The sequence below is a fragment of the Salarias fasciatus genome, chromosome 22, assembly GCF_902148845.1.
Source record: "Salarias fasciatus chromosome 22, fSalaFa1.1, whole genome shotgun sequence".
NCBI lineage: Eukaryota > Metazoa > Chordata > Actinopteri > Blenniiformes > Blenniidae > Salarias > Salarias fasciatus.
Window position 1 is genome coordinate 21141531 of NC_043765.1, and position 23305 is coordinate 21164835.

Below are 23305 nucleotides of genomic sequence, written 5' to 3' on the forward strand. Positions count from 1 at the left end.
GGATTAAACTTGTTAGAGTTTGGGGTCAGTTTCATCAGTGACACCATCAGGATGCATTCACCCACAGGATTATTTGGAAGGGCCTTCTGTAATCAATGAGCGAGCCCACAGCAAGTGTTTATTGAAGATAATAATCAGGCATGCTCTGTTGAATCCACATCTGCACAGATACAGTCATCATGGAAGCTTCCCCTTCTATATCGTTGTCTTATGTATTTCAGGGAGCACTTTTTGAATGTAACATAATATATTAAAGGAACTGAGAAAAGAATGCCACAAATATTGTGCTTCTATGATGTGAACATCTGTGCTGGCGCTCAGGGGCAGTCACACGCTCTCCCATGTCAGGAAATATTCCGTTTTTCTGATTTGCTGCCTTCTAATTCCTCCCTCCAGATCTGCGTAATGTTTTCAGCTCCACCAAACAGCAAACAGTCCTCGCTGCTGCCCTGCGACGCCATTGGTTTTCTGTCGGCGCGTGGGGCCCGGGGAGCGCCGCCGCCGCCGTTGTCTATCACATCCCGTTCGGAGCCTCGGGTCTGCGTTTATCCGTGTTCCAGGACCGACCGAGTCAGTAGGGGGTAAACAACACTGAGGTGTGTGCCGAGCAGATGGGTCCGGGCGCGGGGTGGAGCAGCGCCTGGGGGAGGGGCTGGCTGTGGAACAGGGCGGGGCTGGAGTTTGAGGCGGGCTGCAGGGGGAAGGGGGGCATCGACACCATGGCCGCCGCCGCCGCCGCCGCCGCAGAGAGCTGTCGCTGTAGGAGGCTCGACGCCAGAGGTTTGGTCAGGTCCTGGCTCTTCCGCAAAGTCAGCCTTATCTGAGGATCAGACACAAGCAAAGCGCTATCAAGATTGTGTTTTCTCTCAAAAGGAAACAGCAGTTGCAACAGAAAATACCAGAAGAGGACAAACAGGTAGAAAAAGCACAAGCTGTCCCGACAATCTTATCGGCCGTCTGCTGTCGTTTCTGGCAGTTTTTAGTCACTGAACGGAATATAATCCTCAGCTGATATCACCAGCAATTTGCCTCGCTGGCAGCGGGGAGGGAAGTTTCCTGGAAGGGGCTCCCGAGATTCAACTCATGTACACAAACACAATGATGAGGGGAAACACGGCCAAACAACAGGAGAGCGCTCACCGCCTGGAAACTCTGGTGCCGCTGGGTGGGAGTGTAGGGGCTAAACTTCGGCTTCGCCGGTTTACCTGCTGCTCTGTCCTTGTGTCTCCTGCTGCTGATGTGCTGCAGAGGGAGAAGATGCACAGATAAACATCGATGGAAATAAAGCAAGGTAACAGCATAAAGATAGAGAGGATCAAGAAGGAAAGCGGGGGAAAATCTGATAATCAGTGGAGAGGAAATCAAGGTTTCAGTCAAGCAGAATACACACATTTTGTTGGCTCGGACTCTGAGATTCAACAATATTCATGAGGGGCGGGTTTGGAAGTCTTTTTGATTTGATTGACAGGCAGAAACAGATGGCTGCGGCCAGCGCGGCACACAATCAGCAGCGAACTGCTACATATTCATGAGCACCTGGCCGAAGTTAACTTTTGAACAGCCAGATACGGCGGCCAGCACTGTGCATTCACGTCACGCACAACAGAGACGCAAACATCAGATTCAAATGCTCGCGGAAATAGAGGAGGCTTAGTAGCGTTGTTCTCATTATCTTGAGGGATCTGTGATTTTAACTCACCTGCAGCGACAGGTGTGAGACGCTCACACTGTGATTCGGACTAAAATATGCACGGTCCTCGACGCCAGGTCGTAATATATGATGGATAATGTGATGATGGCTCTGTTGACGCTTGGACTTGCTGAACTGTGTGACGTCTGACCTTTTCATTGCATTGCAGGCGCAAGGGGAATCAACCATTAGGAAGTTTGATGAGCAGGTAGTCCGTGATTGTGTCATTGCACAAAACAGTGTGTCTGATTGATTGGAATTATACATTTTCAATCCCACCTTTTAACCGATCTTTTCTCTATCAGTGACTATGGATATTTTTGAAAAGAGCTGAAAAATAAAATGTTATATTGTTATTAATGTTATTATACCCGAAACAAAATCAGAAGATAATTCAACTGCCCTGGAATAAAATAGTAAAGCGGTCGTCGTAGTTTGAAGCTCTTCATTTAGATAAAAGTTCCTTAAATTCAAAACAAGAGGAGAGATGTTTCACTATGCCAAAAACACTAATCATTCACAAAATTTGCAATGAATCATAAATCGCACTTTGTCTTCATTCTGTCACAAATGGAGAGCGGGAGAGCTGGACGTCTGGCCTTCTAAGCCACATTATTCAATTCAGGGTCGCGAGGGGCTGGAGATGATCCCAGCTGACTGCGGGTGAAGGCAGGGTAAACCTTGGACACGTCTCCAGTCCATCACTGGCAAACACACACACACACACACACACACACACACACACACACACATTCATACCGATGGATCACTGCAGACGCTGCACCGATCCGCCTGTCAATCTCACACCTGAAGGTAAGTGTTTCAGTATTTTGTTGAAGTGTGCGTGTTTTAAAAAATAATTAAAAATTCACACCATGGAATCGTCATCACTAGCTAAAAATATATAAGTCAGTCACTATTATACATGTCCACGATTTAAATCAACAGAACGTTTTCATTTCATTTTTGCAGTAAATGTTTTGTTTATTATCTTCCCAAAGAGAAGGTTTGCATTAAATTAACATTTCTGTACCACAGTGCAATTTTTACAGACTTTATTGTTTGTGAAATATGTTAAAATATTCTGACTTCTGACAATGCCATTAAATTCAGCGTATAACACTCAGTGCTGTCGAGGTGAGGGCTCTCTCTCGCTCACACTGAAAATGTCCTCATTTCTTCCTGAAAGCGTCTCTTTCTGTCTGAGTTTTCTCCAGCTACTCAGGTTTTCCTTCACAATCAAAAGACATTCAAAGCTGATTGGTCACTTTAAAATGCCTGTGAATGTGTGTGTGTGTGTGTGTGGTCTGCTGGGATCAGCTTCAGAGCCCTCAACACTAAGTCAGATAAAGAATTGTAGAAGATAGTCTGATACTGTAACTCATGATTGAACTGCTTTTACTTGATTATAATTTCACTAGCAATAGGCTACTTGAAATGCTCTATCAGGGTGAAGACTTTTTGTAGTTTTAGTTCAAAATTCTGATATTGGAAGTCCTGCAGTGTTACACATTCCATGCGTTTACGTGGGACTTTTTATTCCTGAATAAATCCGAGTAAAGCCTAATTCCGCTCTAAAATATCCACGTAAACGGCAAAAACTTTATTCAATCGGAATAGGCCAGTGGTTTATTCTCCTTTGGAAGAGGAATTATATACCAAGTATATGCTAATTAGGCGCGACTTCACCCTGGTTGTTCTGCGCATGCTCCGTCGTGATGACAGATTTTTTTCAAGATGGCGGCCCGCATTCCGCGTTTCTACTCGTATGGAGGCGATTTATTTAACGGCAGTTTTAGAAGAATTTGATATAATGAAACGAGCGGATTGACGGGCGCTTAACAATGTGGAAATTTAAAAAGCTGTATCGTCAAAGTAAATCGAGAAAGAAAGACGAGAAAAATCGAGAAATTTACTTCCGGGAGACGTCAGTACGTCATGGCCGCCCCCTGTCCAATCAGAAGGCTTCACAGACCCCGGCGTGAGAGAGGATTACATCCTTCGTTTTCCCATGTTAACACAAAGCTCATTAATATAATTCTGATTACTTCATTCAGAATAAACTGATTCCGAATTAAAAACACCATGAACCACACTAATTTAAACTCAGAATTGATGAACCATAAAAAAAAACTTAAAAAAAAAAAAAGAAATTCAAAATTCAATTCAAACCTGCTTGAGCTGGGTTTCAGAATTGACGTGCACGTCGCAGATCTCACAGTGGAAAGTTTTGTTCTGGAGTCCGGTTGACGATTCGGACGGTGGAACCAGCCTGGCTTTGACCCCGGCTCTGGGGAAAGACTTGATGGCTCCGTCGCCACTTCTGGCCTCCAGCATGGTCTTGTGCTTGGTGCCTGAGTGGAAGTAGAGACGTAAAGTCACACCCAGCAGAGCGTAACACACAGCTCACGTGCACGGTCTGACTGTCGCTCACCACTATTGTGCGCCTGCAGCTGGGAGGCCGAGTTCACGGCCACCTTGCAGAGGGAGCAGTAAAGAAGACGCATCGCTTTCTCTTCCTCCGTCTCCTCTTCGGGAGCGTCCCCCTCTCCATCTTTTAGCGTCTCCCTCTCTGCCGTCGCATGACTGGGCGACAAGGACGGGTCAGGCGTGGCGTTCACAGTTTCGGTGAGGCTGCTGCCCGCCGGCGCCGTCTCTGAGGTAGGGCTTGAGGCTAACGGTTCTGAAACGAAGCGAAAAAAATTCAAAATGAAATCAGATGTTTGTGAGATGAAGCTATGAGGGGTTAGCATTGCTGCTGCACTGCAAGAAGAATATGGATGAATCCCACGCATACGTTATCCGTTGGTATTTCGGGTTCCTGCTCCTGTCCAAAGACCAGTCATGAGGTAAATTTGTGATTCTGTGTGTGTGTGGTTTGTGTTAGCTCCGGATGCACTGCTGACCAGCGCAGCGCCTCTTGAAATATGCTTCAATCCTCGTGACCCTAACTTGGATGAAGCAAGTATAAAAGATGGATTGATGATTGGACATGGAAAGGAAAGACTGAAGCACTGAAAACAGGAAACACGCATAGTTTAAGAATTCTACCCTCCATCGCTGTGAAATTCCTGAATTCTAACACAAGCATCAACTTCATGACATTTTTCAGGAGAAATGACAGAAGACGCAGCGTGCCACAATTGATTATGAGTCCTATCAACCTCTCTGATCACAGTAATAATCAATCATTTCCCCGGGGATCAGCCTCCCACCACTTAAACGGACAGTTCTGCATAGAGATGATTTGAGTCTCTTATCTTTTGTGAGGCTGTCTTGCTCCTCAAGGAGCACATGCTGATTTAAGGATTGGTTCTACGCTAATAACAATGATTAGCTCAGCCTGGCAGAGTGGGTGTCTGTTTGTTACCGCTGATTCCACACACTCACACTGAAGTAATCTTCCGAGAGCTCTCCTGCTGTTTCTTCCACTCCCCTGAAACAAACTTCAGGCTTAAAATGATCATTCATCTTTCCCAACTCTCAAACGCGAGCCCATATCGGTGGTGCCGAGTACAATTCTTCACCCTTTTTGTTCCTTTCGCTGCAGAAAAATGTATTATTTTCATTTCCTGGCGCCCACACATGGGCAAAAGAAGCACATCAGGGCTGACATGGAAATGTACACACATGATGGAAGGCAGTCGCACCTCCACACTCGGGCTGACATGGCTCCACACACACACACAGGCTGAGGATGTTTTAAGCAACACACACACACACACTGTACAGCTACCCACAGATCGTATTCAAAGCAGTCTCAATGTGCTTTTGATCTCAAGAGGGCACTAAATGAGGTCAGAAAATATAGACGTGAAGAAAGAGCGGAGGATAATGTTCAACCTTTAATCTCTTCACTGTGCAACCGGCAAGCAGCAGGAGGTTCATCACATCAAACAGTTAAAGTCATGCCTGGGAAAAGGAGGTCTGAGCCGCACATTCAGATATCTAACACCGTCATGCATCTCAAATCCGCGCACACGCAGAGACACGCAGGGAAATCATGCACGCCTGCAGCAGCACACACACCTCCCGGTGTTGCGTCGGAGCCGCAGGGCTGCGAACAATGTGACGGGAGGATCTGCGATGTGGTTTCCTTGGTGACCGGTTCAGAGGTCCTGATCTTTGAATCCGGGGTGTCCAGAGCCTTGAGCCTCTTGGCGTGCTTCGTGCCGCTGTAGTGGGACGACGCCTGTGCCTGCGTGACCAACAGCAGAGGAAAGCCTTGAAATAACAACAGGCACATGCCTGACAATGTTTTTATTTAACATTGTGATGTGTGATGTGAATGGGAGTGGAAGTGTAAGAGCTGCCATTCCTCACAGGTTGATAAGTTGACAAGTTAATCCAATTTTATATTATTGCTTCCATGTCAAAACACTCAAATTTACATGCATTTTATTTTCTGAGTGATTCTTTTCTACTTGTGTACAATTCATTGTTTCATTGTTAGAAACACAGGTAGTCACAGTGCTCTTGCAGTTCATATTGGCAACAGTCACTATTAAAAAATGCTTTTCTACAAAGGTCGGACATCAAAGGCGTGTACGTTTCATCTAGTTGTTAAACGCGACAGGGATACACCCTTGGAACCAGTTGAGTGGCCAAACACATGCTGAAACTCATCTGTGCAGCTGCCTCGTGAGGGCGTGTGTGTGAAATACAAAAGTATCACGAAAGAAAAACAGTTTAAAGAGATCATTTCCCACAGGACAACACCCACCTCGGAGTTGAATCGCACTCGACACACTCCGCAGGAGCTGGGCTTCCTCTTCAGGGGCGAACTCAGAGCGAAGGCCGGGCCGATCAGAGCTTTACGGATGTGATCCATCTGCAGCAAAGTCAGAGCAAGGCATCTTAGGGTCACAAACAGTGCTGGAATGCGAGTTCGGCGGAGAAAGTAATCACTTAAGGTGAAAACGACACGCTGTCGGCGTGCTGCCATGCCGCTCCTGAGACTCAGAGATTCATAATATGTCAGGTTAGAGGTGGGGGTTACACCAAGGTGCTGACTTTGTGGGGGGAGAGAGTTCATTTCCCAGTCACACTCGCAGCACACACATGCAACACAGGCACACGTCATTCATTAGCGTCAAGATAAAAGCAGGGAGTGTAAATGATGCGCTCGCCGCCGCAGACAAGTTAGACCTTGACTAATGTCAGCTGACATAAAGAGACGCTCTTCTGAGACTGAAGCCTGGCATTCAGAGGATGCGCTTCATTTGATCATGCAGAGGGAAGAGCCGGGTCAGCTCGGATTCATAGCATATTCATTTATTATTTTTTTTTTATTCCTAATAGCGGCATGTTATCGCGGCAGATAAAAGCGTCAAAATATTTACAAAAACCTGTCAAACCACTCCGCAGTATAATTTACTTCTCTTCTGCCCACCACTATGTGCAATCTGCTCCAAACGCTCACATTGTTAGCAAAATACGAGGAGATGCCCAGCTTCCATGTCGACGTTCTGTCAAGTGGGTTGTGCTCGCTGATTTCTCTGTGTAATTACACACATTCTCCACCTAAATCAAAAGTGCTTGAGTCATAATGAATTTAAAAAAATCTCGATATAATGACACACGTCTTGTCACGTTAAACACAAAAGTGCACAACATTTCTGTCCTCTGAGCCAACCGCTTCAAACTTTTGCTACACAGGAAACCAGAACAGTGAAGCATTCTGCTCATCCTCCGTTGGATCTGGTTCACTTTCAGCCACGTAATCACTTGTACTGCTGGTCACAAAAAAACAACAACAACAATTCAGGCCAAGTCGCTCGCTCTCTTCCATCTAATTATATCCCAGTTTTTGTCTTTAATGCCTCTTTGTGCTTGACATGGAGTAATTCATACACAAAGATGATTTTATGTGTTAGATGAAAGGTAAACAATGAGTATTTGAAGACGTAGAGGAGATTCAACAGGGAGTCAGTTAAAAAGAGGTTCAAAACTGACTTTGGACCACCGTGAAACCACGCTGACCACAGCCTGTGTTAGCCACAGCAAACTACAAACTCTTTACGGCCACTTTTAAAACCTGCAGGCTGAGTGCCGCCTCTCCCAACACCGAACCTGCAGATGGCCTTTCCAGCCACACAGATGGAAATCACCGTGCATGTAAGACGCGTGCACGCAGAGCCGCTCTGTAGAGGTGTCGGCGTAGAACTTTTGAAAATGAGGGTGTATTCCTGTGTGTGCACACACTGCCCGATTCTGACCACACAAGGCTGTGCACCTCTGGACTTTATCGGAATTTGTAATGAGCACCTATACTCAGTGTAATAAAACCCAACTGGCCTTTGTGGAGCAAAACAAACCTATTACCTGAGATGAAATGCAGGGGGGGGGGGTATCAGCCGCCAAAGCAGGGAGGCTTTATGGAAATGTAGCTGGTGGTGACGTGAAAATTTATGTGTTACTTTGGTTGAGCCAGCCAGCTCAGTACAGCTTGGGAGCATGTAGCACTGCACCAGAGAGTTCTGCCCCTTTCTTCAGTGCCAAAGTAAAAATCCCTGCTCTTGAAAAAAGCAACAGACTACGTGTGTGTGTGTGTGTGTGTGTGTGTGTGTGTGTGTGTGTGTGTGTGTGTGTGTGTGTGTGTGTGTGTGTGTTTTCTTTGATCATCCCTTGAGGGAACTGCCCTTGGATGCATCCCTGCATGCACTGGTCTCTTATCTTCTTCTGTGCTTCCCTGCAGCTTTATTCTGCATCTAAAACTCAAACCAACCTGTATTTAAAAAGAAAAAAAAAAAAAAAACAAGAGCGGTGCTCATGTGTGTTCTGTGTAAACTGCAAATCGTAAAACAAGTTACAAGACAAAATATATAATGCGACAGATCATTATGTTGAAACATTTATGAGAGAGTGGCCCTTGTGTGATGTGCATTGTACCTTCAGTCTCTCTCTCTGTCTCTCTCTCTCTGTCTCTCTCTCTCTCTGAGCCCCGAGGCTTCTGAATCACTGTGTGACCTTCCATCACATGTTCCCCACTTCACCCCTCCATCTGCCTACCTCTGATCCCCCTGTCTCTCCCTTCTTCTCCATCTGATCAAAGTCACCTTCCTGCCTCCCCGTGGACTCCCGCTCTTACCCTCCACTCCCACCCGGCGCTCCGCGGTGGACCGGTACCTGTGGCAAAGTCAGCCTACCCTTGTTACTCGCGGGCTCTTCCTTCACACACAGGCGCTCCTTCGGCTGCCAGAATCAACTCGCCTCAATCAATGCCAATTCAAAAGAAATGAAAATAGAACATTCAGCACGCTGCACAGAAAGCATCGCCACACATACTTCAGTGCAAAATACATTAATGATCAACAATAACTGAATTGGGTAAAAAAAAAAAAAGTGTAGGAGGCTCTCAGAATATTAGGATGGATTAAAAAAAAATAATCAAATGTGGAGCTATCATCAAACTATAACCATTTTCTATGATACAGTAAACAGTAAAATTGTAATTTTTTCCCCCACACAGTCCCAACCTTTGAAGAGTGAAAACAACCCATCCACACTCAAAGGTGCAAATTAAAATTACCACATTATCTCAAGAGGCTTCTTCACTCGGTGGGGTGACGACATGTCAGAAAGCTCCAGGTTCACCGTGGCAGCTACAGGAAGAACATATGGCGAGCGAGGAACAACGGCACCTGAATGGTCGTCAGCAGCTCCAGCATTCATCATGATGAATGTCCCCGGACTCAAACCGTGCGCCGGTGTGACAGCCAAGTGTGAACATGTGACGTCAAGCACCTCAAAAGCGGGGAGCCATGATGAATGAGCTGCTGCTTTTGGTTCTTTGTCATTTAAATCATCATTATTTTCTTGGCTCCAGTGTTGCTTTATCGTTTTCATTTAGAAAAAAAACACAAAAAGCCAAAAAAAAACCACAAAAAACCAACAACAACAACAACAACAAAAAACCAGAGCAGTGCTGCTACAGTATAAGCCAAGTATAAAATGAAATCTGAGTTTGTAGAGTTGGATTCCTGGCTCACGACAAGCATCCAAGTATGGACACGCACACACACACACACACTTACACACACACACAAGCATGCAAAAGCTGTAGCCATGACAACGCACATGTGGGCACCAAACAAACTCCTGTGTAGCCCTTTAAAGAGGCCAACGCACGCCGCACCAGCATTCACAGGAGAACACACACACACACACACACACAGGTGGAAAACCCACACACATAAAAACACAGGGAGACAACACAGGCGGACAGAGTTCTGCTGCGTGCCCACTTACTTCACACCCACAGGTTCAACTCAGAGGAGCGAGAAGATACACTGACAAAATACACTCCAGACAACAATTTTTACGTGAGGATTTCCAAACAATGCAGATTTCCAATCCAAAAAACTGATATATTGTTGTCCAGGATGGGATTAAATTCATAAATAGATCACATTGTAAACGGCTAATTTAAACAAATGAAGTGGAATAAGTGATCCTGCGATCACCCAAAGGCTCTCCGGTGCTCCCCCATGGGGGAAGACCCAACAACACACACCCTGAAATCCACCGGCGTGACCTCTTCTGCCTCCACTATAAGTTGAAAATTGAACCTGGAGAATTTCAACGAGTTTTCTACAGGTGTGATGGTGTTCCCATGGCTGCAGGCTGGAAGAAGAAGTGTTGAAATAAAATGAAAGAAAAAAAAAAAAAAGGAAGAGGGCAGAGGCAGGCTGGAAGAGGGATGACTCAGCAGGGTGAGGGTGATACCAGACAATTTAGACCATTTCTTCAATCTGTGCTTATGACGTCCACCTGGAGAAAGTCGTGGAAATATGAAGCACGTCAACATTTTTGATTAAAAAAAAAAAAAAAAAAAGTAATATTAGTGATCCTGCTCCTATATGTAGTCACTGATGAGAAGAAGAAAAAATGAGAGAGAGACAGGAAAGTGAGATAAAGTAGGAGAGAAAAGAGGAATTGAAAACTCTGAAAGCAAGAAAAAAAGTGCACGAGAGGGAGAGGGGACGGCAGAGATGACAGCAGGAGACAAAGTGGAAATGAAGAGAGAGCTGGAGTGAAGAGAGTGAAAGTGGAAGGGGAGGATGAGAGGAGAGGAGAGGAGAGGAGAGGGGCGCCAGGTGAAATGGAAGGGGAGTGGGCCCAAACCCAAACCACAGCCTGATTTCTCCTCAGGTGGCAGATAGGCTTTTTTGACAAAGAGAAGGAGCTTTCACACACATACAGCCCACACACGCTCACACACACATGCAAAATAAATGCACTGCATTGCACGCTGACAGGCCGGGGATTTCAGACGCACGCACACGCTTTCTTTTAAACCCTCAATTCATCTCTCCGTGTCTCTCCCCTGAACATTCAGCGGCACATCGGGGATTAGAAATGAAATAACAGTGAAAAGAAGGGAGGGACAAAAGAAAAATAAGACAATTTTGCCTCGGAGTGGTTATTTGGTCGGACTCAACAATGGGCCCATGAGCGCCTTTCAGGCCATTATTTCAGAACATGTTTAGCTTCTGCATTCAGCATGTGAGAGCAAAGGAAAAGAAAGACAGTCATCATGTTGTGTTGGCTTTGAAAAAGATGCTCATAGAAGCTCCTGCACTCCTACTACACCATGTCAGGCCAAAAGAAGAAAAAGAAAAAAAAAAAGAGAGATGATTTCATGCGATATACAGCCAGGATTATATGAAGACGTATAGTGTAAACCACACGTCATGATTCAGGCCAGCCCGACACTCCGGCTCCCCTCTGAGCCCGGACTTGGCCGGCTTTAGCTCTCTCCTCCTTCACCCTTCACAAACAGCGGGGTAGACAGCTCTGAGAACAGCTCCGCAGGAAGAATACCAAGGAATCAGCTCCGCCCCCCCCAGGTTGTGTGGAAATGTCACAGCTTTCTGCATCAGAGGTGATATATTTGGAAAGGTGTGGGCAGCACGCTCGTACATCTGTGTATTGTGGAGTCGACTCCGTAGCGGGAGGGCGCGCTACTCCGAGAACAGGGAACAAGTTTGGGGATATGAAGCAAAAGGTGTGAGAGCACGGAGGGGGCGGGAGAGCGGCGGGACTCACGTCGGTGAATCCAGGCAGCAGGTGGAAGGGGAGGAGGGCCTTGGGGTCGGGGGAGGGCTGCGTTCGGCCCGGCGTGGGGCGAGCCAGCGGCGGCGGCAGGGCGCTGGGGCACACGTTACCTGGCGGCGGGGAGGAGACGGGCACAGAGATAAACATATGGAAGCAGAGAGGCTCCAAGGAGACCAGGCCGCCCCTTCTGGATGACGATGATTAAAGTCAACATACCAGGGAGAGGGCGACGAAGACAATGGAGAGGGAAAAAAAAAAAACAACATCTCTAGTGTTACTGTGACTCTCTTATTTTCATTTCTCAGGCTGTAATTTCATGGATGCAAATGAGATGTTGAACTAATCCTCCCACAATTTCAGTAACCGAACAGCTGTAGAGAACAGGTTCATTTGCAACATCTCAATATGTAGAAGTAAATGATTTGCAGTCGTCAATTAAAATGACATGTTCTTCCCACTGGACAAGCTTCCAGTGACAAAGCTGCGTTCCATCTCTGTGATCAGTTTCCATCCGTTTCTATTAAAACTTATTGAAATGAGAAAACATTCATACACGTGAAATTCAGGATTAGAGAGAGACGTGAATGAAAGGTAAATGGATTACAGCCAATTACGCTGCTTTAGCAGTCCCAGCGTACTTTACGAAATCAGTCACATTCACACGCTCGCGCCTCTCTCCCAACGCCATAGTGTGTTTCATTGTGAAGTCTGGGAAAGTGTGCACGGTCATCCTGTGGGCCTGCTGGCAGCATTGATCTATTTTTACACCCATTCATGCTGAAACTTAATGAAATAGGAAAACGAATGGCTTGACTCGCTTTCATGTTAAAAATGTACTTCACAAAACTACAAGTCTGAGATGTTCACTTGATACTAAATCAAACTCCAGTTTTTGCATAAGATTGTTTGCACATCGATGCTTTAGACGACCGTTTTTTAATGAAACCAGACAGAGAGCGGTGTAAATTGAACAAGCTGACATTTAATAATTACCCTGCAAGCTGAAATACTGGGGTCGTTACAGTAAGTGATTGCAAATTGCACCAAACACTTGGCTAGTTTTTAATTCCAGCTGCCCTTGCTTCCAGACTTTACCTTACAGGGGGGAGAAAGTGTTTTTTTTTTTTTTTTTTTTTTTTTTCTCTAGACTCATGTTGAAGAAAGACTCACTCTCTTGGCCACACCATTTCTGCAGCCTCTTCAGCATGTTTTCATAAACATCTCTCTTGTTATATGGCTCTCATGATAAAGCTGTTTTGCTTCCAATAAGTTAACTTTTACTCTTCTGAATTAACATTCTGCTGTTTGGTTCTGGCTCTCTGAGTAAAACCATATGCAAATTGGGAATAGTATCTATATTTCATTTAAAAAAAAGTAATTTATTTCCAGTTTATTTCCCAAATTGCATCCAGCTATAGCTTAACTCCTATATGCTTCTGCATTAGGAAAAACCAGAGGTCTACTTTCTTCTCCCACAAGCAGCCATAACTGGAATTTATATGTTCAGCGTCTTATTCTAACGATCCAAACAAGTCATTATAAAGTCATTTCACAAATATTCAACATCACATAACACACAGCTCTGACACACGCCAAGGGATCCCCGCTGCAGACCCGCGCGCGCGGACACGCGCAGCAGCCCTGTCGAGCCGCGGACGCGCCCAAGCGCGTGCTGCTCGCAGCCCTGATTATCGTGGAGCCTTGTTGTGGAGTTGTTCCGTCCTGATTGCGGTTTGATTCGGGCCCAGCTCGCTCGTCGTAATTATAATAATCAGAATCTCAAACACACCCATCCGCTCTGCCATTAGTCTGATTGCCTCCGAGGGGCGCGCGTGTATAAACGCGGCGGGTCTCACCGCACGTGCGCGCGCGCGCGCGCGCGGAGGCGACTTTTTAGAGAAGTTGGGAGACTCAAGAAACAAATGCACGTGGGCAATCTGATAGAGCTACATGCACATACACGCGCGCGCGCGCACACAAATTACATTTTCCATTAATAACTGTATAATTGCTATAATTTGCGGAAGAAGTAATAATTACTTTAAGAGGCCTTAAACGACGCAGTAAAGTAGTTTTTTTAATTAAACGTCTTTTCTAGTGATTTTTAAAAATTGTTTATCAGCATTAATTACACTCAGTCCAGTCAAAAGTATTTACATTTGAATAGGATTGTCTGATTCTGTCGCTTTGCTGCAGGTGGCTGCTTCACAAAGCTCCACAAAGCTTCACTAAGCTGTCATCCAGTCCAACAAAGCAACAAGTGACTCCTGCTGTAAAAGAAAAAGAACTGTTGAGTCGTGTTTACTCACCGAAATACATCTTGGCACCGAGAGAGATCCGACTGCTCAGTGTCCGCCGAAAGAGTCTCTCATCTCCACGCAGAGGAGGCTTCGTGTCTTCTCCTTCTCTCTCTCTCTCTCGTTTCTCTCTCTCTCTCTCGTTTTCTCTCTCTCTCTCTCTCTCTCTCTCTCTCTCTCTCTCTCTCTCTCTCTCTCTCTCTCTCTCTCTCTCTCTCTGTCTCCCTTCTGCGGCACTGCCTCTGCTCCTTCCCATCTGGATCTCCTCCTCCTCCAAACTACCCGCCCATCCTCCTCCTCCTCCTCCTCCTCCTCCTCCTCATCTTTTAAATATCCCTTTGCTCATAGAATCTGCCTCGGTCTTAATATCTCCCACGGATCTGGTTTTAATTCAGTTAATGGCTGGAAATTAACCTTAATAACCAGGATCTCTATTTTAGATTAGTTGAAGCTTTCAGTTGTCACATAAACACACCGAAAGGCACATCCAGGTGTGAGAAACTCAGTATAAGACATGAAACCTTAAAAGACTGGCTGCTGGTTTTGTTTCCGAGGAGCTCGGCTGCGGCTTTAAGTTTATCAGATGTAAAAGTGTGAGACTGTCAGAACAAGTGGGGGGGTCCTTCCTCTTGTTATCTGGCGTTCCTCCCAAGCCGCCGTGTTTAGGAAACAGCCCTGTGTTCCTCTTTAAATGTTTTCCCATCCTCACGCTTTTCCTCATGGGCCCGGGGTATTTTTAGATGCATCCTGGAGCTTTCACAGCATGGAGAAGAAAGTGCACAGGATGTATATACAGTCAGGAACAACCCCCCCCCCCAAAAAAAAAATAAAAAAAATAAATAAAAACTGCTTCATGCACAGAGCTGTAACGCAGGACTAGAGTATGGGTCTGATCAATCAGGCTTTTAGAGGGAGGCAGTTTGCTCCCCTCTGCCTCTCAGAGTCCAGGCTGCATCATGTGACCCTGATTCAACCTTCCTGTCGTCAAGCCTGAGCATGTTTCCACCCTGCAGCGGTGGAGTGGACAACAACATGTGTTTTCCCACAATCCAAAACTCTGAGGAGATTAATCTCAGGAAAGCCCTCAGCTCGACAGCAGCACACACACACACACACACACACACACACACACACACACACACACACACAGAATGTCTCTGTGTCTTTTCGGACAGTAATTTACTGCGGATCTGTTCTGAACTCAGCTGGAACCACATGCGTGCATGTGCACAAACATTCACACACACTTTGTCAGACAATATATCAACTCACATTCGTTTCTTACTCTCTAAACTCGCTACACTGCCACAGACTGCTGTAAAATGAAAAATTAATGAGGGGATTTTCTTTCTTTGAAACATCGTTGTGAACTTTGGGTCAAATTTGTTAAAATTCTGCTCAGCCTGTTCGCAGTTTAACAGCCTAAACTGTTGTTAGTGATTATGAAGAGAAGGCAGTAGAATAATAATAATAATTGCATATTGGTGGTGAAATTAAGTATAGTTCAACAGGGACTTTTTTATACACCAGCTGTAAAACTTTAACTTTTATCAACTACAGCAAAAAAAAAAAAGTATTGATTTTCCTTGAGGAAATATCACAATTTGTCCAATCAGAGACATGTGTCTCCGGGGTATGGTGCTAGGTTCAAGTCCCTGCCAGTAAATAAATAAATAAATAAATAAAGTGCCAAACACACACACGACATGCTCCTGTGTTTTCTCTAACTTGGAAGCATTTAAAATGGCGATGCACATGAAATGGGAATGCATTTGTATTTCAAGAGCACAACTTACACAAAGAAACTGTAAAGTGCGGCGTGTAAAGAGGCTTTTCTCACTCAGGTTTTTTTTTTTCAGTGACAAAATTATTGATTCGGTGAAACAGAATAGGCTGCTGTGTGCATCTAAATGTGGGATCTTCACGCTCAGGGCATATCTGCTTTCCGAGATCCTCCACTCTGGCCTGGACCTCCACTCATGGGCCGCATGGAACAAAAGCTGAGGAAAAGAAAAAGACAGACATGGAAATATCCACTCATAAATTAAATTTCACGCCCCTTTTGTCACTTGCTGTATAGCCAGGGGTTTTGTGTTCCTCTGAGAAAGAGCAGATCACTTTTTGGGGGGCTGTGTGGTATTGTAGGCGTTTTATTTCTCCCCGTCTTTGGAAGGAGCGGCTAAAAGGTTTCTACCTCCACGGAGAAAAGCTTTCAAAGGTCTCAAATTCTCCAGGTGTCTTCTTTCTTCAAGTGCCGGAGCGCTGCCAGAGTGGGAATTCACTTTTAAATTGTTGAAGTGTAACTTTGTTCCAGTGGGTAAACTGTTGGGCTGGCCGGCCGAGCTGTGGTCAGAGCGGGAACGAGTCAAGTGGATCAGAACGGGCTTCATTATGAAATGTGACGGGAAAAGTTGCCAAAGCACGATCTGCTTCCTGCTCCCAAGATGTCGCCACTTGAGCACAAATGGAGGGAAGAACGGCGAGCTGGCCTGTCACGAGAGACTCAATATCTTAATGACAATCTTATTTTACACCGTCCCTGGGCTCGGGTTTCAGCTGGATGGGCCCGAGCCTCGCTTTACACCTGCAGCCGTTTAGCATCGCAGTCTCACAGGCAAACACCGCCGTTGCCACGGCAACTGAGGTATGTAATATTATGCTAAGTGGACTATTGCTGAGGCCCCGTTTGTTGCTGGCAACCTGTTTAATTACCTGCTGGAAAGGAGTCTTGTGACCCCGGCTGGACAGCCAAACACAACAGGCTTCTTATGAAATTAGAGGCTTTTTGAGGGCCTAATTGACCCGAGCGAGGAGGTGACGCTGGCAAACACGAGGAGGTGGCTGATGAATGTATAAACACAGAGCTGCCAGCACAGAATAGAATAGAATAGAATAGAATAGAATAGAATAGAATAGAATAGAATAGAATAGAATAGAGGACAGAGGGATTTCACTGCATGTTGAAATATAAACTCATTATAAATAATAGTGGTGTATTGATCAGCATTCTCTTATGCTGGAAGATTGTCGGTTTGAGTCCATGCTGGGCTTTTGGATCATTCAGTATAAGACTTTTCAGTATGAAAAACATCCATCTGATTATTGTGGACCTGAAATGGCCCTCGGGTATTATTGGAGATTGTAGATTGTAGATAGAATCACTCTTTCTGTTAATTTGTTGAAGTTCTAAAAGTCTATATGTCCATAAAGGGCATCGTTGTGAACAGATAAAGTCCAGAGTCAGGTAAGTTTTTCAAGATATGTACTCAGTCAGAGTAAATATGCCTGATCGGAGGTGGCAGTGTGTTTGCGCTGCACTCTGCCACCCACACCACCTGCTGCAGGTCCGTCCCGCCTCTCTCTATCTGACTCAAACACATTTTGAGTGCGTATTCATTTCTTGAACAAATCAAACCGAGGCTTCACGCGTCCAGTCTCCACCAGCAGTGAGAAACACAAGCTTAATTTTTTTTTTTTCCCCCCCTCTCCACAGTCACCTCCAGGCAGTAATCCATCTCTGCTCGTTTTCAGCTCTCTCTCTCTCTCTCTCTCCACTGTGCATTTTGGGAAATGGAGAGCGAGCACACACAGTCAGCCATCAGCTCACTTCTCCTTTTGATTGGTCGCCATAACAACATCACCATGGTAATCAGCGTGAATTGACTTTAGTTATATTTATGCGGTGATGTCAGCCGACGTGGAAATCTCAGGTCTGTGCTCGGCGGCTGACACGAGCCGGCAGACGCAGGCCGACCGACGGACGGACGGAGGCTGCTGCACACTTGTGTTTAGACTTTGGCTTCCCCGCATGTGTTTGCATGCACGGCTGCAGCCGCACGCCCACACAAACACAAACCTGTCAATAGCAGGTGTGAGTTCACAACCTCTGGATTTTAATACACTTGGCGTTTTTATTGCTATCCGGGGGAAAATCACTGCACTCCCAGACCTTTTGGCCGTGAGCTACCAAGCCGCTGTTTCGACCTGCGAAACGAGAGCAATCTGTGTTTTAGTCTCACGAAAGGATATTTGGGAAAGTTGAGGAGCGACTGTTGCAGCTGAAGTCACTACAATGAAACCAAAAGCATTTGAAATTAGCCTATTTTCACACAGATGCACTTTCTTAATGAGTGTAATTAATCAATTTAATTACCACAGAGAACAATGGGATAAAACTAGAAAGCTGTCACCAAGCTGCAGCCAGCGCTGCAGATCATCGAGACTGGACAGCCTGATAAGGAAAAAAAAAACAAAAAACAATGCATTGACTGTCTGGTGCTGTTCTGTGCAGCTGGTGAAACCCAGAACTGGACCAGATAAACCAGCCTACACTGGTCACAAAAAACCGATGCCACATTTCATCAGTAAGGCATTGTGGGGAATACGCATGTTGCACTCTGACCAGCGGTATGCAAATTCTCACATGGTGTGTGTGGGTGGATGTGCAAAGTATACTTCAAGAGTGAGAAACAGGAAAAACATAAATGAAAACGTGTCGTTAAGCGTGAATGGAAATGCCTGATTCTTGGAGGATCAGAATTCCCCCCCTATGGAAAGAGAGAGCTGCAGGTGGGGAGGAGCAGCAAATGGGAAATAAACAGATGTCAGAGGTGCTATTCCACTCATCACTTTAACACGGAGGAGCCTTGCTTTTAGACACACTTTTTACAGGCTACACATGTCGAGTAGCACGTGGGTAATAGCCACCACATGTATGTGCTAAATCCAATTCTTTCCAACCACTGTGGGAGCTTTTACCTTCAAGGCCAGGTCAGACGCAGAGCAGCAGGACTCTGAGAGAATCTGTAACGCAGGAAGGAGATCGTCCTCTCTGTGTTATTCAGAGCAAATTTTTAAATTTTGCAACTTTTAAAGGCCTTTCGCCTATACTTTTGGACTCAGGAAAAAGTAAGATTTATAGATTGCATGACCAGACTTTCAACCTGTGCAGCCTGTTCAGGCTGCATGGATTATTACACCAGATGCCTTTGCTCAGCCCATAAAGAAAATCCTCATCCACGGGATATAATTAAACATTTACTGCTCGCTGCAGAGCCTCCCCATCATATTTTCATAAGAGAAACTTAATAAAAGCATTTCTGGTCATTTCACTGGAGCAAAATCATCTCTGGAGGGGAAATCCTGCTTGGGGGGGGGGGGGGGGGGGGGGACACAGCTCACACACACGTGATACAGTAAAGGCTCCTCACACACATCTGCGAGCCAGAGATAGAGCACTATCTGTCCAAAATGTCATTAACCACTGCTCCTGTAGATTTATATTCTCTCAGTTCTGCCGTATGAGCCATTCCAATTATACCCAAAGTCTGGAGACACACACACACACACACACACACACACACACACACACACACACACACACACACACTGACATAAAGCCATCAAGTCCGTGAATGAATTCACTATTGATGGAAAAAGTGTAAATTAATTTCCTACTTGATCGGCATGCCGAATAGCTTGTCAAGGGGGCACTGAAGGTCGCAGCCATGGCAACAACACTGCGTGTCATGAGCTCAATATCATGAACAACAATAGAGTGAACAGAAGCTGGTAGTATGAGAAGTATTGGACTAAATAAGCAGACAGGGTGGGGGGGCAGGCATGCTTTTCACTACTGCAGCATCCTGAAGGCCTGACGAGCCAGCTGACAAAACCAACACTGCCACCTACAGGTTGAGAGAGGACAGAGCACCTTGAGCTCAGGTCCCCAGCTGCGTGCTGTCACCTCAGGGTGCAGCTCATCTGACATACAGCGAACATTATATAACATCATGCACAAACAGCATGGATCTGAGAAGATGAAGCTTCTTAACCAGCACATAAAATGGTAAAAAAAAACACTCTATTCTACATCTGGCTTTGATAATAATATCAAAATAATAATAATAATAACCTATTGTAAAGTAAACTACTGAGTGAGCATTTAAAGTGAAGTATTTTCTCTTAATATAGACATGTAATTACTTTCACTGAAACCTAATCACCCACTTCCCATTTCCCTCCTGTTGGTGCACGTCATGCTGAGAATGTGTCCCTGGCAGATAAAAGCCGATCTGTGTCTCTGTGTGGTGAATACAAACCAACAAATGAGCATAAATAATTTATTCCAAGTACATCCGTGCGCATTCCTTTATAAAACCAACAAAAATTTTACAAAGCATCAACAACAGGAGTATAAAGAAACAACACAACTGCAGCAATACCGTTTGGAGGCTGTGGGGTTTTTTTTTGTATGAAATTTAGATTGTTTTTTTGTGGCAGTGAATCAGTGAGTCATGGAACGTACGGCTTTTATATTTCCTGAGGTCTGAACACCATGTGGTCACATGTGGACCAGGTGTCCTGCTCTTCACATCCTGTGAAAGACAGTCGAGCGCAGTGTTGGCGGGCGCGGCGGCCGGTTAGGAGCGGCTGCAGCAGCCTTTCCGCTCCTCCTGCGTGTCGCCGGACGGCCTGATGGGGCTGGACAGGGTCACGGCCGAGATGGAGCCGCGCGTCACCTCCTTGCTGGCCACCTTCCTATGGATCTCTGAGGAGAGCAACCAGAGCACCAGGTGTGAACCTGAACTTAAGGAAGTCCAGCGGAGGGTTGCTTTATTTTGTTTGCATATTTGTACCTGAGAGAACTTCATTGAAAGCAGCTTCAACGTTGGTGGAATCAAGGGCCGATGTCTCCATAAACATAAGGCCTTTCTTTTCTGGATTGGTTGAGAATGAGAAAAGCGAATGTTATGACAAACACAAGTCGTAGTCAGAGAGCGTTCGGCTCACGGTGTGGCCACAACAACAGGAACAGGAATCCGTCCGGTGGACTGGAACTGCAGAATCCCGATGGGATCGCACACACACACACACGGCACACACTGCTCGGACACCTGCGAAGTCTCTGGCCTCGTCGGTGGGCACCGTCCTGCTGGGCTCCAGGTCGCTCTTGTTCCCCACCAGCATGACGACGATGTGAGGGTCTGCGTGGTCGTACAGCTCTTTGAGCCACCGCTCCGCGCTTTCGTAGGTCAGGTGTTTGCTGATGTCGTAGACCAGCAGCGCCCCGACGGCTCCCCTGTAGTACCTGAGTGACGAGACACAGAGACGGAGGTGCTTGAACCGTGTGAACAAACACTGATTTGAGGATCCTCTCTTCTTTATACGACGCGTTCGTTCCTCGTGTGTGTGTGTGTGTGTGTTGTACCCACGCTGAGGTGATGGCCCTGTAGCGCTCCAGCCCCGCCGTGTCCCAGATCTGAGCCTTGATGGTGAAGTTGTCCATCTGAACGGTCCGTGTGCTGAACTCCACGCCGATGGTGGTGCGGCTGTCGTGGCTGAACTCGTTCTTGGTGAAGCGGGACAGGAGGTTGCTCTTTCCCACGCCGGACTCTCCGATCAACACCACTTTTAGAAAAGAGAGAAGGAAATAAAATGGTTTAAAATAGGAAAATCACATTGGATATTGATGTGATTTGAATAACCAAAGAGGTTATTTGACTGCCAAGTGTTTGAAACCGTAGCTCTGTGAAGCAATTCGGTTATCTCTCATCTGGTCAGACTTCCTGTCAGCCTCACAAGCTGCCAGACGTGGCAGATCCTCCGAGGAGCTGGCGATACACACTGGAACGGCAGGCTATTTCAGCCATGGAAAAGAAAAACTACACGGCACACAACAGCCCACAAAGTGAAGCAGGAAATGTGAGATTGTGTCCCTCTTGCGGGTCAAAGGTCAAGTCATTCACAGCCAAATGGATAGAAATGACTTCCTCCTTCCCCTCCCCTCAGAAATCGCAGCCGGAGCTGCACCTCACGGTGTCGACATGTACACAAACACACCCTGACTGCACTGCGTTACACATCCAGTCGGCCCCAATCACAGCCGAGGGGGAACTCACCTTTAAAGACAAAGTTGTAGGATTCGTCAGACCCCATGCTGCTCCTGTTTCACCCAGTCCCCCGAAACCACCTTCAACCCCGGATCCCCAGGGGGAGTCGAGAGGGTGAATAAAAACCACGCAGAAGGAAAACACGGCCGCACTCCTCTGGCTCTCTCTCCGGTGTGGAGAGAGAGAGAGAGAGTAAAGGTGAAAATGGAGGACAGAGAGAGAGAGAGAGAGAGAGAGAGAACAGGTGGAGCTGCTTCCTTCTTGATCTGTGTATGGGGGCAGCTCCCGGCCGAGGACGGACAGGAAGGCAGGGAGGCGGCGCAGGCAGGTGCCCCGAACATCAGCTGACAGCCGAAGGAGCGAGGGAGCAGGGAAAGCAGGAGGAACAGGTAGAACCGGCGGCAGACACGGAGACAGGCTCCGCCCTCCCCTACGCTCTTTCCACCTGCTGATCCCGATCATTTGTGTGACAATAGGCCTCGCCTACAGGCGACGCAGGCCGGGAGCATGCCTCCATTCCTGCAGGAGATGATTGATGGGCCGCAGCTAGAGAACTGGTGTCATGCTGTGTTTTCACTGTTTTTAATCTTCATGCTTTCAGAAACTTTGACAAAAACCAGTTTGGAACCAGAGGCTGATGACCTTTACCCCCTTTTCATCCTTTTAATGATTTTATCATGTTTTTGAGCTTTTATTTCCTTATCCTCATGTCACACCCCTACTTTTATCTGATTTTTTACATTTCAATTTTATTACCGTGGTAATCTTCTTATCCTCCCATGCAACACTGTTAAGTTTTTCAAGTTGTAAATTCATTTACAAATGAAATGTTTTATTTCCTTATTAGCTGATACTGGGTAAAGATTATTCTATGATGCATTGAGTGTTCTTCCTAAAAAACACATGGCTGCATGAGGCTTTATTTTAAATGTAAAGCTTTTCAGGATACGACATCTGCAATTATATCTTAACGCAGGATTTTGAGTAGATCTATGGTGAACCCAGAAAGCACGTTTTCCCGTTCGATCAGTCTCTTTGCCCTTTACATGACCCGTTAAATCCAGTCTCAAACAAATCACGATCGCCATGCTAAGTGTTCGCACCACAGTGAAGGGAACTTGGGACCGGTCAGGGCGGGATCAGAAACCTGCCAACCTGTGGATTGGAAGACAAACGGCTCCGCAAACTCAACCATGATTTCAGATATTCAGCGTTCCAGGTAGCCTTTGACTTTCCGGTATCGTAATGAACACAGGGCCGTGGACTGTTTTTGACCATGTTTTATTCATTTTTTTTTTTAGTACAGTACTGTTAAAAGTTAGTTCCAACATGTTCAATCGGGAGATGGATTTCTTTTATTTGTTGTG

General features: G+C 46.0%; 2 protein-coding genes across 2 annotated transcripts; both read right to left on the reverse strand.

Annotated features, from left to right (window-relative positions):
• Positions 1 to 359: 359 nt before the first annotated feature.
• Positions 360 to 14203, reverse strand: LOC115409319 (zinc finger protein 385D-like). The gene is made up of 8 exons (XM_030120437.1): positions 14059 to 14203; positions 11741 to 11859; positions 6414 to 6521; positions 5720 to 5888; positions 4125 to 4373; positions 3863 to 4044; positions 1141 to 1242; positions 360 to 820 (listed from the first exon to the last, which is right to left on the reverse strand). Exons 1-8 carry the CDS (start codon positions 14066 to 14068, stop codon positions 572 to 574), a joined length of 1188 nt encoding a protein of 395 aa, XP_029976297.1. The 5' UTR covers positions 14069 to 14203; the 3' UTR covers positions 360 to 571.
• Positions 14204 to 20154: 5951 nt separating this feature from the next.
• On the reverse strand, positions 20155 to 22252 carry LOC115409956 (ras-related protein Rab-25-like). The gene is made up of 5 exons (XM_030121316.1): positions 21948 to 22252; positions 21261 to 21456; positions 20943 to 21136; positions 20685 to 20765; positions 20155 to 20596 (listed from the first exon to the last, which is right to left on the reverse strand). The coding sequence occupies exons 1-5, from the start codon at positions 21982 to 21984 to the stop codon at positions 20469 to 20471; spliced, it is 636 nt and encodes a 211-aa protein (XP_029977176.1). The 5' UTR covers positions 21985 to 22252; the 3' UTR covers positions 20155 to 20468.
• Between the last annotated feature and the right edge of the window lie 1053 nt (positions 22253 to 23305).

What these genes read in the sequence shown, in the direction of transcription:
- LOC115409956 (XM_030121316.1), bottom strand. Translation starts at nt 21,984, where the DNA reads ATGGGGTCTGACGAATCCTACAACTTTGTCTTTAAAG. An exon ending in TACAGGGCCATCACCTCAGC is followed by an intron (nt 21,137 to 21,260) that starts GTGGGTACAACA and finishes CTCGTCACTCAG; the next exon opens with GTACTACAGGGGAGCCGTCG. An exon ending in CGAGGCCAGAGACTTCGCAG is followed by an intron (nt 20,766 to 20,942) that starts GTGTCCGAGCAG and finishes CAACCAATCCAG; the next exon opens with AAAAGAAAGGCCTTATGTTT.
- LOC115409319 (XM_030120437.1), bottom strand. An exon ending in CTCCGACGCAACACCGGGAG is followed by an intron (nt 4,374 to 5,719) that starts GTGTGTGTGCTG and finishes GCTTCGTTTCAG; the next exon opens with AACCGTTAGCCTCAAGCCCT. An exon ending in GCTGCAGGCGCACAATAGTG is followed by an intron (nt 4,045 to 4,124) that starts GTGAGCGACAGT and finishes ACTTCCACTCAG; the next exon opens with GCACCAAGCACAAGACCATG.